Source organism: Pinus tabuliformis, chromosome 6 (assembly GCF_031772625.1).
Source record: "Pinus tabuliformis cultivar Carrire ecotype Pingquan chromosome 6, CPIR1, whole genome shotgun sequence".
NCBI lineage: Eukaryota > Viridiplantae > Streptophyta > Pinopsida > Pinales > Pinaceae > Pinus > Pinus tabuliformis.
This window is the reverse complement of record NC_142292.1, coordinates 116,751,415-116,766,164: the sequence shown is the minus strand read 5'-3', so window position 1 is coordinate 116,766,164 and position 14,750 is coordinate 116,751,415. Positions and strand designations below refer to the sequence as shown.

The window sequence follows — 14,750 nt, the reverse complement described above, 5'->3', positions numbered from 1 at the left end:
AAACAGGTGCAACAGATGAAGGCTTTACTAATCTTCAGCAACTATTGCTTTTACAATGAATAGTTTTACAGAGAAACTGAAAGAAAACACCCGAGACTTTCCCTTTGAGACCTTCTGACACTTTGAAGACCCTACTCCCACTTCTGCGTCACCCCTGCGTCACTCTGTGTGGTCCAGCGTGGCTCTACATCCCTCTGCATCATCCTGCATAAGCTCTGTGTCTCTCCTCTGGACTGCCTCTCTCTCTGCGTTGTCCCCCACTGTCCCTGCGTCACCTCCTCCTCGGTCACTGCCTACTGCTGATGCCCTCCTCTTCCTCCACCCTACAACTCTCCCTCTGAAATTGATCTCCTCTACTTGAGAATCAATTTTCCTTGAGATACTGAGTATCTGCTAGTGTGTCTGCAAATGGCCCTCAAGTCTTCTCTTATACTTTTCCTGTTGACGAATCAACAACCGAGATTAAGTCTCTATTCAACGACTAAGATTAAAACAGACTTGATCCTCGTCCCTTAGAAGCTTCTCACCCTTATCTTTATTAATACCCATTAATATTTTTATTTTCCTAAGTTTAGACTTAGGAACCCATTAAAAATATTAATTATTTTAATAACTTCTCATCCGGGTGGAATTTCTCAAAACGATTTCTGGGTCTTGGATATCTCATGTGCCTTAGCCTCTCCTCCAAATTTCAAGGCTAGAGCACATCCGATGCTACCAAAAATCAACAAATAATCCAGTCCTAGATTTTTAATACTTGAACATATTGCTGGTTACAAGGACTATCTTTGGTCACTTTGGATTTTTGAGATGACACAGGTCCCTTGGATTTCGGAGGTGGTTTTTAGACCTTAAATCCATGCTCAGGACTTTGCTTTCCCTTACAAAGAACTTGGCCTTGAAGGAGCTTATGATCCAGATCTTTGAATCTCCATTTGATGCTTCATGTCTCCCTTTACCGCTTTGTTCTTCCATCTTAGGCTTGTGGTCTAATATGCTGAGGTATTGACTTATGATTAAGCCCGGAGTTGAGCTATTTCAATTTTGTCCTTCTTCTAGGTAGCTTAGATTTGAGGGTAAGGCTTTGAAATTCAACAGTGATCTTCTTAGCGGCCACTTATGCCACTGACCTTAAGCTTTGATACCATGTTGAGAAATCAATTAGGGCAACATAGTTAGGGTTTTCATTAATTTTGATTTCTGTTTCTTTAACATTTTCTTGTGAAGTTTCTTATTAGTTCTTTTCAATTATTTTGTTCTTCTCATCAAGACAAATGCCAAACAATGAAGATCACAAACACAAAAGAGAACACAAGATGTGGGCACTCAGCTAGGGCAAAACCCCTCTAGTAGGGGAAAACCCAGAAATTCTTCTTCTCTTTAGAAACAAATCAAATGATACTATCTGAACATTTTGACCAAAATATAGATTCCTTCCATCCACCAAGTCAGCCTTCCCTTTGAACGGGTCAAAACTTGAAACAAATTCTTCAAAGGTCATCACAAATCAGCCCTTCAAAAGTCTCGGTTCCTTCTGCAATCCTGAAACTCGGCTTTCCAACTTCGGTCCTGCAATTTTCTCAATTTCTTGCATGTGTGGCAGAATCAGACTTCCTTCCTACTTATCTTGGCATTCTTTTCTTCTTGTCATAGGATAGTTTCTCTGTTAAGTAATTTGCATTTCATTCTTCCTTTAAATTGCAGATAAAAAAAATGTTGTGTGTGTCCTTCTCAATAGGTCGAATAGCCCTTGTATATATACCCTTTCTTTTGTGTGAAGACATGTCCCTTCTATGAGGTCGACTAGAAGAAGATGGAGCTGACTTGGTGGATGGAGGCTTACTTTGAAAGTTTGACAAAAACATATTTTTCATCTTTGATATAAGGAGCCCATGGAGGGTCTTTTACATAATGAATATGAATATGACTATTGTCATAACACTAGAAGCCATCAATGGAGGCTTGACCTAGAAAATAAATGAAGCATGAAATCCATGCTTAAAATAAATTTTTCTTTTACAATAATTTTTCTTTCTTTTGACAAATACATTACATCTTGACTCAAGTACAATTATGAAGACCGACACTAGTTATATTTCTCAACACTATGTTCGCAAACACATCCAGTCTTCCATTTTTCTTACTTCAAGAAGCTAGTCGGTGACAAGATTAGTATTCTACCAGAGATTAATGAAGAAAGGAAAATAGTACTAGAATGAGAAATAATCTTGGAAACAAGGACTAAGTAGCTAAGAAATTAAGCAATTACTGAGTACTTCATCAAATGGATGGACCTACTAGTGGAAGAAGCAACATGGAAAGATGAGTTGTTCCTATAGAAATACCTGCACATAGTCAAGTGTTGAAGACAAAACTTCCCTAAAGGGAGGGGTATGTCAAGCCCTATCTATGTCCCATGTTAACCATGAAACCCCTTTTTAAGCCATAGATATTAAGTGATTACATTTCTCTTGTTATATTGTTATATAGGCTAGAACCTCCCATGGTTCCATTTTATTATAATTGTACCCTTTGTCTCCTATATATATATATACTAAATAGACCTAGTTTTAGGATCATGAAAATTTTACATTGGACATTGTATTCATGGTAAAAGGAGGTTTTCCACTTGAAGAGGACTGTAATTATTGGTTTCTTATCATTTTTAAGGCACAAGGTTCATAACAAGACAACAACATTCTGTATGGCACCAATTGTCAGGTTGATGACTTTTTAGCTTCTGCAACCTTTGCACTACACCACCTTCTCACCTTCTTTCCCTCCAATTCTGTATTTACTCATCCCTTCTCAATTCTGGGTTTTTTCCTTCCATCTGTCAAAATTGCACTCTTTTGACTTCAACTATGCATATGTTAGAACTGCACAATCCAGCTTCACTAGTGAGCACAAGTCCACAACTTTTCTCCAAGCTTTCCTTTTTGTGTACTTCTGTAGTTTCATGGGCCTGTGGCTTCTCTGCCCTTCTGTACTTTCACAAAACCTATGCCCCAACATTCTGGAATAGTTTAACTCAGCTATTTAGCAAAAACATATTATATTATTATTAAATTGTTAAAATTGGAAACTAGGGATGGGTCATCTTATTTATGACAACTGATATTTTTCTTGGATTCCTCTCTCCGAGAGGTGTAGGATTGATCTAGAGATCATCCGATTCTGACTTGTAGAAATGAAGTTATGAATTTATTTTGATTATGGAGAAATTGTCAAGGTCGGTCAGGAAACTCATGTAGGCTCAGAAGCCCAACAGTCATGTCTATTCATCCTCGACGTTAGCCTGTAAATACATCATGTCTCATCCTCATTTGCACACACTCATCTTCACACATCACTCTCTCTCTCCTCATCTGATGGGTACGCACTTCTGAGCAGCATCTCTCTCCACATGTGCGAAGGAAAGGACAAATTTTATATTTCTGCATTGACCCGGTTTGACTGAATTTTTTGAGGCTGTTTTTGGGCTGCGTTGACCATCTTTCACTTCGATTTTTGGTGGAGAAATTCTGTCTCAACATGCCACATTTTTGGGCACAGAAATCGAGGCAAACCGTTGACTTTGACCAACGTTGACTGCGGCTAGGGCTAACTGCAGGTTGACTGTTTGACCAGATTTTGATTGAGCTGATTTCAGACTGTTTTGAGGGCTGATTCATCTTGCTGTTTGGAGGCCGAAGTTGATTGAAGTTGACCGAATTATTGAGGGTCAAATCTGCCTTGTTGACCAACGTTGACTTTTCTAGTTAGGGCTCTTTTGTTGCTGTTATAAATTATCAGAGTTTGAAAATTGTGCTATCTCTCTGTGTTGAACTATTGAAGACTAAAAGAAGATTTGATCAAGGGTTTCCCCACATTGGGGTTTGTCCCTGGCTAGTGCCACATCTTGTGTCCTCTTGTCTTGGCTTGTCTTCTACTGTTTATGTTTATGTTCTATCTGCATTTTACTATCATGTTGATGTGATTGCTAAACTGGTTGATATTGGGCTAATAAAGGAATTGAAGTAAAATTGCTCTAAAGCATAGAACATACCATTGTTGTCTAAAATTAACATAAATAGATAGATGATGACACAATTTGTGGGAAGCCCCTAGCTTTATAGTGCCTTTGGTTCCACTTGGTGAATGGGCATGATCTTTGATGATGCCCTTTGCTTAATAAACTATTAATTACAGTTAACTAATTTTTTATATAACATTGTCTTCCTCACAAAAAATGCTCTGTCCTTAAAGCATACGTAACGGCGGATGTTGTTGATGAAATGCTTCAGTCTCCCAAGAAGCTTCTTCTTCTGGTAAGTCCTTCCACTTGATCAAGTATTCCTTGATTACACGAGATCAGAGCTTCTTTTCCCTGGTGGATATGATACGTTCTGGCTCTAAAATGACCCTTCCTTCATCATCGAAAGATGGAAGCGTTGTTTGTGCTGATTGATGGTCACCAAGTGCCCTTTTAAGGCAGGATACATGGAAGACGTTGTGAACACGACTTTTATTCGGAAGGCTTAAACTATATGCAACTTGGTTGATCTTTTTGTTGATGTGGTATGGTCCATAGAACTTTGGTGCCAATTTATTTTTTCCTTTTTCTTTCAAAAACAACTGTTTGTATGGCTGGAACTTGACAAATACCCATTCTCCAACTTCGAATTCTCTCTCTGTTCTGTTTCGGTCAGCGTGTTGCTTCATATTGTTCCTTGCATTATTTAAATTTTCTTTTAGGGTTTGGACGATTTTTTGGGTTTCTTCTTGTTGGTTTTTAACAGCGAGTAGATTTGTTTGGACGGTAGCTAGATCCTTCCATTTCGGAGGTTCATACCCATACAAAGCTTGGAATGGAGTCATTTTTGTTGACGTATGGTAAGTAGAATTATACCACCATTTAGCGAGATGCAACCATTGAACCCACTTATTTTGTTTTTCTGTAGCGTAACAATGTAGGTAGGCTTCCAAACATTTATTGACAACCTCCATTTGTCCATCTGTTTGAGGGTGGTAAGCGGAACTCATATTTAGGTAGGTTCCTATATGGTTGAACAATTCCTTCCAGAAATTACCCTTAAATTTGGCATCTCTATCACTCACAATGACTTTCGGAAAACCATGTAATTTATAAATATTTTTGCAAAATATCTCAGCGATTTGTTTAGCTGAGTCTGATTTCTTCATTGCAATAAAGTCAGCATATTTGGTGAGTCTATTGACTACTACAAAAATCTTATCCTTGCCATCGGATACGGGTAACCTCTCAATAAAGTCCATTGATATTTCTTCCCATTTCTGATTCAAAATGTTTAAGGGGTGAAGTAATCCAAGTGTCATAATATTTTCACTTTTATTTCTTTGACATTTATCACATTCTGCTACATATTTTTGAATATCACGACTCATCCCCTTCTAAAAGAATGATTGACGTGCATTGTAGTAAGATTTAAAGAATCCTACGTGTTCGGCTAACAGTGAATAATGTGACTCCTTGAGTATCTTGGATTTAAACTTGGAGTTTGAATTCAGATATATTCTTCCTTTGTACCATAGAATATCGTTTTTCCATTCAAATTTTGAGTTGTTTGGAAGGTTATTGATTATCGTAGTTATTTTTGGATCCTTGGCATACTTCAAATCTCATTAAGCCATTCAGGAACAACAACTGAGACTGCAAGTAATGTTGGTTCTTCGTCCTTCCTAGACAGGGCATCTGCTACTACATTGCCTTTTCCCTTTTTATGTAATATTGCCATGTCAAAGGCGGCAACTTTTTAAATCCATTTTTGTTGTTCTTTGGAAAGTGTTTTTTGTTGGAGGAGGTGCTAGAGACTGTTCTGGTCTGTTTGAATGGAGAACTTACTTCCCAAAAGATATTGTCTCCACTTGGCCAGTGTGTGCATTACAGCGAGCATTTCCTTGTTGTATGTGGATTTAAGATGTTCTCTTTTATTGAGTTGCCTGCTTTCAAAAACTTTTGGATGCTCCTCTTGCATTAACACTGTACCTATACCGAACTTGGAAGCATCACACTCAGTGATAAATGGTTTAGAGAAATCTGGAGTTGCCAATACCGGGGAATTCCACATAACTTCCTTGAATTCTTCAAAACACCTTCCTGCTTCCTCATTCCATTGAAATGAATTCTTCTTTAAAAGGTTTGTTAGAGGTGTAGTTATATGTGCATAGTTTTTAATAAATCTTCGGTAATATCCAGTCAATCCTAAGAACCCTCTTAGCTTTGGATATAGTAACAGGTTTGGTCCATTCCTTATAGCCTTGATTTTATTAGGGTCCACTTTTACTCCTTCATGGGATATTATCTGTCCGAGATATTCCACTTCTTTCTTCCCAAAGGTGCATTTGGATTTCTTAGCGTAGAACTGATGCTCTTCCATTAGTGTAAGAACTTTATCCAGATGTTGTAGCCGCTCCTTCCAAGTTTTACTGTAAATTAAAATATCATCAAAGAAAACTAATACAAACTTCCTAAGATATGGACGACATAACTCGTTCATAGTGGCTTGGAATGTTGCTAGTGCATTTGTTAACCTAAAGGGCATTACTTTAAATTCATAGTGACCTTCGTGTGTTCGGAACACAGTTTTTGGTATGTCTTCCAACCTAATTCTGATTTGGTAATAACCTGACCTTAAGTCTAGTTTGAGAAATATTTTGCGCCATGTAGTTCGTCCAACATTTCATCGATAAAGGGAATTGGGAAGTTGTTTTTAATAGTTATTTTATTTAATCCTCTATAATCAATGCATAGCTTGAACGATCCATCCTTCTTCCTTACCAATACAATTGGAGCAACATACAGACTCTTACTTTTTGAGATGATTCCACATTTTAAAAGGTCTTGGACTAATCTCTCAATTTCAGTCTTTTGGTGATGCAGATATCGATACGGTTTGATGTTGACGGGGTCTGACCTTGCTTTGACTTCTATTGTATTCTCGATTTCCCTGTTAGGAAGCATTTTCATGGGCAGGGGCTTGGAATACTTTTTCGTGCTTCTGAATTAGCTCTTGTACTTTTAGTGACTCTTCGTTGATCACTTTTGCAGATAACATTTCTAATTGGTGACATTGTACTACATAAGTTGGTGCTCCTTTTCGAATCATTTTCATCATCTGGGATGATGACACGATTTGATTTTCTAGTGCTTGGAATCCGTATAACTTGTACCTCTGCCCTTCCCATTTAAAGCTTATAAACTGCTTTTGATGGTTGGCAGAGTAAGTGCCTAGGGTTTGTAGCCATTGGATACCTAAGACCACATCTACTCCTCCTAATGGTACAGTGTAGAACGAAGATTCTAAATTAAAGTCTTGAATCTGTGATTTGACCTTATGGCATTTCCCTACCTTTTCAATCTTCTTACCGTCGGCTACCATCACCTTCATGTTGGGCATGGGAAATGTGAAAATGATGAGTCTCTTTGCCATTGTTGAGTCTAAAAAATTGTGGGTGCTACTGGTGTCGATGAGAACCATTACACTGTTCTTCTTGATATGTCCTTTTAACTTTAAAGTCTGGGGTTATGATATCCCTGTCATAGTCGATAATGACACTTGCGTAATGCTTTCGTCATCTAGTTCTGGAGAGAATTTTGGGGCATCATCTATTCCTTCTATGACTGATTCATCATAGTTTGAATCATTAGTTGCTTCACAGTTATATAGGTTCTTTGTCTCTTTTCCTCTAGCACACCTATGTTTAGGGTCCCAATTTTCGCCACAGTGTTTGCACTAGCCCTCTTTCATCCTTTGCATTTCCATGTTAGATTTTTTTTTTCACAAAGATGTGGTGGAACATATTTTGTATTATCCGTATTCGCAGATTGGGGGAATATTCGTCTCGAATATACTTTTTCCGGCTTTGACCACAATATTTTTTCAAATTTCTTTTCAGCAGCTTTTGCTTTTTGTCTTGCTACTTCTATCGACGTAATGTTATGAAGCTTAGGTTCTACTTGTAGATGTGTTTTAAGTCCGAAGATATACGATTGGATTAGACGAGATTCTGATAACCTAGGTACTCATGTTGCTAAGGTCTCCCATTCTTGAGTGTATTCATCCACATCTCCTTTTTGTCGCAATCTGATGAGTGTTGAAAAGAACTCTTCTTCCTTGACACCTTGGAACCTTTTAAAGAACACATCCTTAAATTTTCTCCAATTGATAGCGAGTGTCGTCTTCTTCCACCACATATACCAATTATATGCTTCGCCTTCCATTTGCATGGAAGCGTGCCTAATCTTTTCATCATCATTGTCAATGTTGTAAATCTCAAAATATTCTTCTGCTTTATTAAGCCACGCAACGCTGCATTTTTCGTTACCGTCGAACTTGAGTAGCTCAATTTTTGCTCTGCGTTGATATGTCGCTAACGGTGGAGTGAAAAAGGGTATTGAATGATGAATGGATTCCAAAGCCGCGTATTTTGAAAATTCGTATTACTATTTTCTTGATGGGGCGTGGATGATTTTTTTTGGAGACTCGATTTTTTCATGAGAATCTGCTAAATTTGCTAAATTGTGCTGTTGATTGCCTTCATCATTCTGGAATATTTGTTCGGGTGTAATCTTCATCCTGTCACAAATAGCGGTTAGTATTGTCATTGTCTGATTATGACCTATTTTGGATTCGATATGGTTCTGCCCAAGTTGTTTTTCTATCCGATTTGTCGTATCTTGAAGCTTCTTGATATCGTCGGAATGTTTGGTAACCTTACTCTCGAGATCGACTAATTTTTGGTTAAAATCATTAGAATGACTAGTAATCCGATTCTCAAGATCAACCAATTTTTTGCTGAATTCGGTCATTGTCATCGACGACATTGAACAGGTTTGTGGGGGTTTAAGCTTTCTTCCTTAATCTATTCTTTTTTTAAAATAATTAAAACTTTTTTTTAAATCACTTAATAAATATTAATTAATATATTAATATATATATATATATATATATATATATATTGATTTTAAATATTAATTAATTATATAATTATGAATCATATAATTAATAAATATTAGAACTATATAATAATTAATATAACTATGTGATATGAACTGTGATCTATGTTGCACGAAACTTCTAGGAACCTGGCGTTTCGGGTTGTACCCGTACCTGAAACTCCGAAACTCGACCATCATGTAATCATCTATGAGAGTTAATATAGACTTGGTTTTCCTTCTAAATTGTCATCTATGGGTCTTATTCCCTTTTTACTTGCAAGATAATGTGTTATTCACTTATTTATAACTATCTATCTATCTATCTATCTATCTATCTATCTATCTATCTATATATATATATATATATATATATATATATATATATATATATATATATATATATATATATGACGTTTCAGTCAATGTTTCGGTTGATGTTTCCATTTTTGGGAGGTGACGTTTCTAAACGTATCCGTTTCAGAAACTCCGAAATGTTTCGACGTTTCGTGCAACTTAGACTATTATATGAATTGTGAGACGTCGGGGTGAAGAGTTGCAGTGGTTAATGCATGGATTGGGAATGGTGGTCGGTGAAGAAATAGTGGCACAGAGAGGTGGCTGGGACTAGTGCGGACGAGGAGGATAGGAACGGACTCAGAGAGTGCGGTGTTGCAGACAGAACAACACGCGGAGTGTGCGGTGGTCATGGACACATGGATATTGAAAAGGAGAGCGAATGATGGCAGACAGTGTCGGAGATATGGAAAAGGTGCAGTATGGAAAGCGCAAATGGCAATGTGGTGGATTGGAAACAGGGAAAACACAACACTATCAGATAGTATGGAAAACGGGTGGATAGCGACATTCGACGATTTAGAAGGAAAACGATGGAACAATGGGTTGATGAGGAGTAGAAACAACGGAATGATGCAAGGAACACCGGAACAGGGTTGCAGAAGGATGCGCTCCAGAGACCGATCTCGCTCTGATATCAGATGGAATAGTTGAATTCAGCTATTCAGCAAAAACATATTTTATTATTATTAAATAGATAGATGATGATACAATTTGTGGGAGGCCCCTGGCTTTATACTGCCTTGGGTGCCTCTTGGTGAATGGGCATGATCTTTGATCATGCCCTTTGCCTAATAAACTATTAATTACAATTAACTAATTTTTTATATAACACATTCTGTTCTTTGTTTTAGCAAAAGTGCTTGCACTTTTCTAGTAGTTTCTACTTTTTTATTTTACTGATTTCTGTTTTAGGTATGGAAACCTCTATTGTTAATTGGGATGGAGAATGTAACTCGTGTCGGTCTTCATAATTGAATTTGAGTCATGTATTTATCAATAGAAAGAAATTATTTATAGTAGGAAATTTTTATTGACTTATTAAAGCATGAGTTTCATGCTTGGGTCAATGGTCAATAGGTCAAAGCACGCATTGTGTGCTCTAGCATGTTTGTTGAGTCAGTCAAATTTATTACGTAAGAAACCCTTCTTGGGTTCATGGTGTCAAATAAAGAAATTTATTTTATCATGTTAAACCCTCGATCCATCAAGTTGGCCTCAAGCTTTTCGAAATTGGCTCCAACTGCTCCTCCTACAAGTTGGCTTCTCCTATTATTCATGTCGGTTCAATATACTGGCAGAAACAACTATATATACCCACGTGAACTTGACCTAGTTGAGTAGTCAAGGAATTTCGGATGGATTACAGGACAGCAAAGTTAAGGGACAGCGAAGTTAATGATTACAGGACAGAAGTTAATTATTGAAGGACAACGAAGTATTGGGTGTCATGTTATTGCAGGACAGCGAAGTATTGGGTGACTATAGGCATCATGTCATTGCAGGATCAATGTATTGGGTGACTACAGGACTGAGACATTATGTTACTGCAGAACCAAAGTATTAGGAAACTACAGGACCGAAAGCTCTCTATAATCACAGGACCAAAATTCTATATGAATGCAGGAAGCCAAGGTTACATGAGTGTAAAGAAGGACAAGCATCTTGATGAACTACTTGTTGTTGACTTATGAAGAAATGGACTAGCAGATGTGTTGTCTCTGCAGAAGGCTGACTTGATGGATGGAAGGTGTTCTTGGTAATTAGGGTCTTGGTCATCTCAACTTGATTTGAATCTATTGGAAGAGTTTGACTGGGTTTTCCCCTTCCTAGGGGTTTTGCCCTGTCTGAGTGCCTACATCTGGTGTTCCTCTTTTTGTGTCTGTGATCTTCATTTGTTTTTGGCATTTGTCTTGATGATGGAAAGAACACTAATAAAATAATATCACAAGAATTTTTCAATCTAAGAGAAATCATTTAATAAACCCTAACCTAATCACAGCCCTAGATTTCTCAACAAATTGTTGGGTATACTGTACCATGAAGTGTTCAATTTCTTAAATTGCATTTATAATTTCCTTCAGAGTTTTTCTTTCTGTGAGGTTCATTGTGGGGTTTGGATGCAAATCTGAATATGTAACTTCTAAACTTATCAATTTCTGTTTAGAATCTCAATATGGTGCCTGAAATGGTCTTTTGGGTTCTTGCAGAAGGCAACTGCTATTGACATGAATACTATATACAATAAATACCTGAATTTACCGGAAAGGCGCAGGTATAATATGAGTTTTGCTTTTGATATCATTATTGAGAATAGCAATTTTACTCAACTATGCTAATAATTTTTAACTCCATCTTGGTTCCATGTATCCCAGGATTGAGCGGCTAGAAATGTTTGACGAGTTTGAGGAATGGCATATGATGCAGGCATGTGTCTACTGAATTTGTGACTCTGAGTAAAAAGTGGTCAATATTTTTTAATTGTGGTTATGTTCTTGCTGCAATTTTGATTGTCATAGATAATTGCATCTACTCTGGTTTTTGAACTGTTCCATGCTGTTGATAAATTAGTGTATCCTCACATGATTTCTGGTATTTATTGTTCTGTTGAAATTAGGGCTGTTGCAGCATGTTCACAGTTAGCTTAGTATAAAGTCTAATTGCATTTACATGTTTGTAAGTGTCCTTCCTGGAATCTACATATTTAGATCTAAGATGTCTTACAATGGTGTTGATTATGTATTCTCTTTTTCATGCAAACATTAGTGGAATTATCTGTTTTTAATTTGGACGAGTCTGTTGATTCATACTCTCATGTTTCTTTCAATAGCAGATGTCATTAGTCATTTGAAGAAACCAAAATGTATACAGAGAGGTTAACAAAGTTTATACAAACAAGGATGCGTTTGATTTGCAGAAATTTTGCATTCTGTTAAGTGTCTAACAATTCCTAGAAGGATCCCAGCTAGCGTGAAGAACATTTTATTGAGGATCTTTGAGGTTGGGGAACAGTAAATTCCTTTTATTTCTTTCCAGGTAACCAGAGCTGCCTAGGGAGGATTGAGGATCTGTGTTTCTGTGGAATGAGATTCGGACCTGCTTGGGATACGTTTTCAGTTTGGAAGTGCTGGAGGATCCACTTGAGATGTATTTCCAGCTTGCTGGAAATGCCAAGCTGGCAGATAATTAAAAGACCTTTTCTAAACTTCAGAATAAAAGATAGAAAAGGCAATGTGTGGGGCCCTAACACCCTAACCTTTGCCTATAAAATAATCTCTCTCTCCACCTTAAAAAGTAAATCTGAGTTTTTCTTAGCAGTCTGAATTTCTGAGTTTGTGAAAGCAATTTGGAGTGAAATGTATTTGGAGATCTGAAATTTCAAATTTCCATGTTTCTGATTCATGCCACATGGCTTATATGTGGGTGTGTGTGCTGTTTTCTCTTAGACGGTCTTGTCTATTTAAAAATATGGCAGATTTGCATCTGTTTCCATGCAACTAGGCTCTATAAATAATGCAAGATTAAATGAAAGGAACAATATGCTTGAAGTATATTCATTTCTTTTCAAAGCCCAAAGGGAAAAAATAATTTATCTCAAATTGATGTAAGCAAATGAATCATGATCAGGAGTTACTTACAAGGGATGTCCTCTGTGGAAGGAATGGCAGGGGTGTACAAATTGATAAGATAAGATAATATCATTAATATCCAACAAATGGCCATAAATAGGCAAGTGGGACTGCAAGGTACAATAGTGTGAGATACAAAGTGGGATCACAAAGGCTGCTCCAAGAAAATCATGATATAATCAAAACTAGCCTTTTTGTAAAAGATCTAAATTCTGAACTGTAAGAGTATGAAGCAAGGAAACAGAGCAAAAGTGCAGGTATGTGCAAGTACTATGGAGAGTCAAAGAACAAAAACAACACTGTCAGGGGAGATAGCTTGCCTAGGGGAAGATCAACATCCTCTGATGCTATCTCTCCTAACATCTGAGGCCATAGGGAAGAGACTTCTGATAGATGTCTGGTGTGAGAAACAGTAAACTAGAAGAAATATACTAATTGTGCAGTTTAATTTTAAGAAGATATTATAACACAGGCAAAGTAGGGCCTTGCATTTATTTCTTCGGAGATAAGTGGGCAGCCTCATTTTACTCTATTCAAATTAATAGAAATGCCAAATGAATTAGAGAGAATCCTGTAAAAGAAAATTACAAAAGCAGTTTATTTATGGTGGGAAAAGAACAAATAATTTGGTGCGTGAAGAAGGCAAACGAGATGGAGATTAGCTAAATATCACAACTTTCAAAATCTCCACCATCTTCTGATAGAAACAAAGAAAACTTCTTAATCGCCAGCATTGACCACTTGAGTTGCACTTGATGATTTATCAAAGATTCCATGGTCAAGGCACACATCAGAGGCATTCCTGCGTCATCAGATCAGACAGATGTCCAAACTTCATCAGATTTTCTTTCTTCTCAGCATTCTATTGTTCAAATTCTGTAGCCCTGCGGGGATATTGTAAACATGATTCTAGTATGATGAAATGAGTCATGACTCATGTAAAAGGCCTAGGTAGCTTAGGACTATACTAGCAAGTGAATTCACTCTAGGGATTTTTTTTCCTTAGTTCATTATTTGTGTTTTTCAACTCTTATAATTAGTTAAGTTTTTCTTATAATTAGAGTGCGGCTTGATGGTAGAATTTTATGTGAGTCATAGTGTCTAGACTCTATGTATATTACCATACTAGATCATCTCTAAAATTTCGCAGAATTTGATTGTGTGAAAGCTTCGGTTTTTAATTATTAAAAATTTTCCCACTGGTTGGGATTTTTAATAATTGGAAAATATGACCCGGATTATCCACAGTACTTTTTTCATCATGTCAACATTTCGAACCCCAAAGGGAATCCATCATCAGGACAGAAAATGAGTGATAGATTGAGAGAATAGTTTATATATTTTAGTCTTATGAATTAGTCGGCTTCGACTTTAATTTATCATCCATTAGGTATTTATTTATTTGTTCTAGTCGGTAAATTCTTCTCTCAATATATCACTCATTTTCTATCCTGATGATGGATCCCCTTTGGGGTTCGAAACGTCGACATGATGAACAAAGTACTGTGGATAATCCGGGTCATATTTTTCCAAAAAATGACCACAAAAGTTTAAAATTTAACATTTTTAATAATTATTTGATGTAAAATGTAAGAAGTGTTGTCTATAGAAGTTGTAGGGCGTATGAGTAATCAAAATTATACCTCTACACCTCAACTTTCTATCTAGACACACTTTGAGGGTGGAAAAACATGTATTTACCCCTCAAAACCCAATTTTTATAATTTTTGGCAAAAAAATGGCAAATAATTAGCCAAATATTAGCCAGAAAATAAAATGAGAGAAATAAAGTTCTCTCCAAGTGAAAA

At 36.8% G+C, this 14,750-nt stretch overlaps 1 protein-coding gene across 1 annotated transcript in view; it reads left to right on the top strand.

Moving 5' to 3' along the window:
- The window catches only part of LOC149257620 (leucine carboxyl methyltransferase 1 homolog), a 320,644-nt gene that overhangs the window by 235,598 nt on the left and 70,296 nt on the right, over positions 1-14,750 (top strand). Inside the window, exons 10-11 of the mRNA XM_089414464.1 lie at positions 11,524-11,588; positions 11,689-11,740. Coding sequence (XP_089270590.1) covers positions 11,524-11,588; positions 11,689-11,740 — 117 coding nt within the window. The remainder of the gene's footprint in view (positions 1-11,523; positions 11,589-11,688; positions 11,741-14,750) is intronic.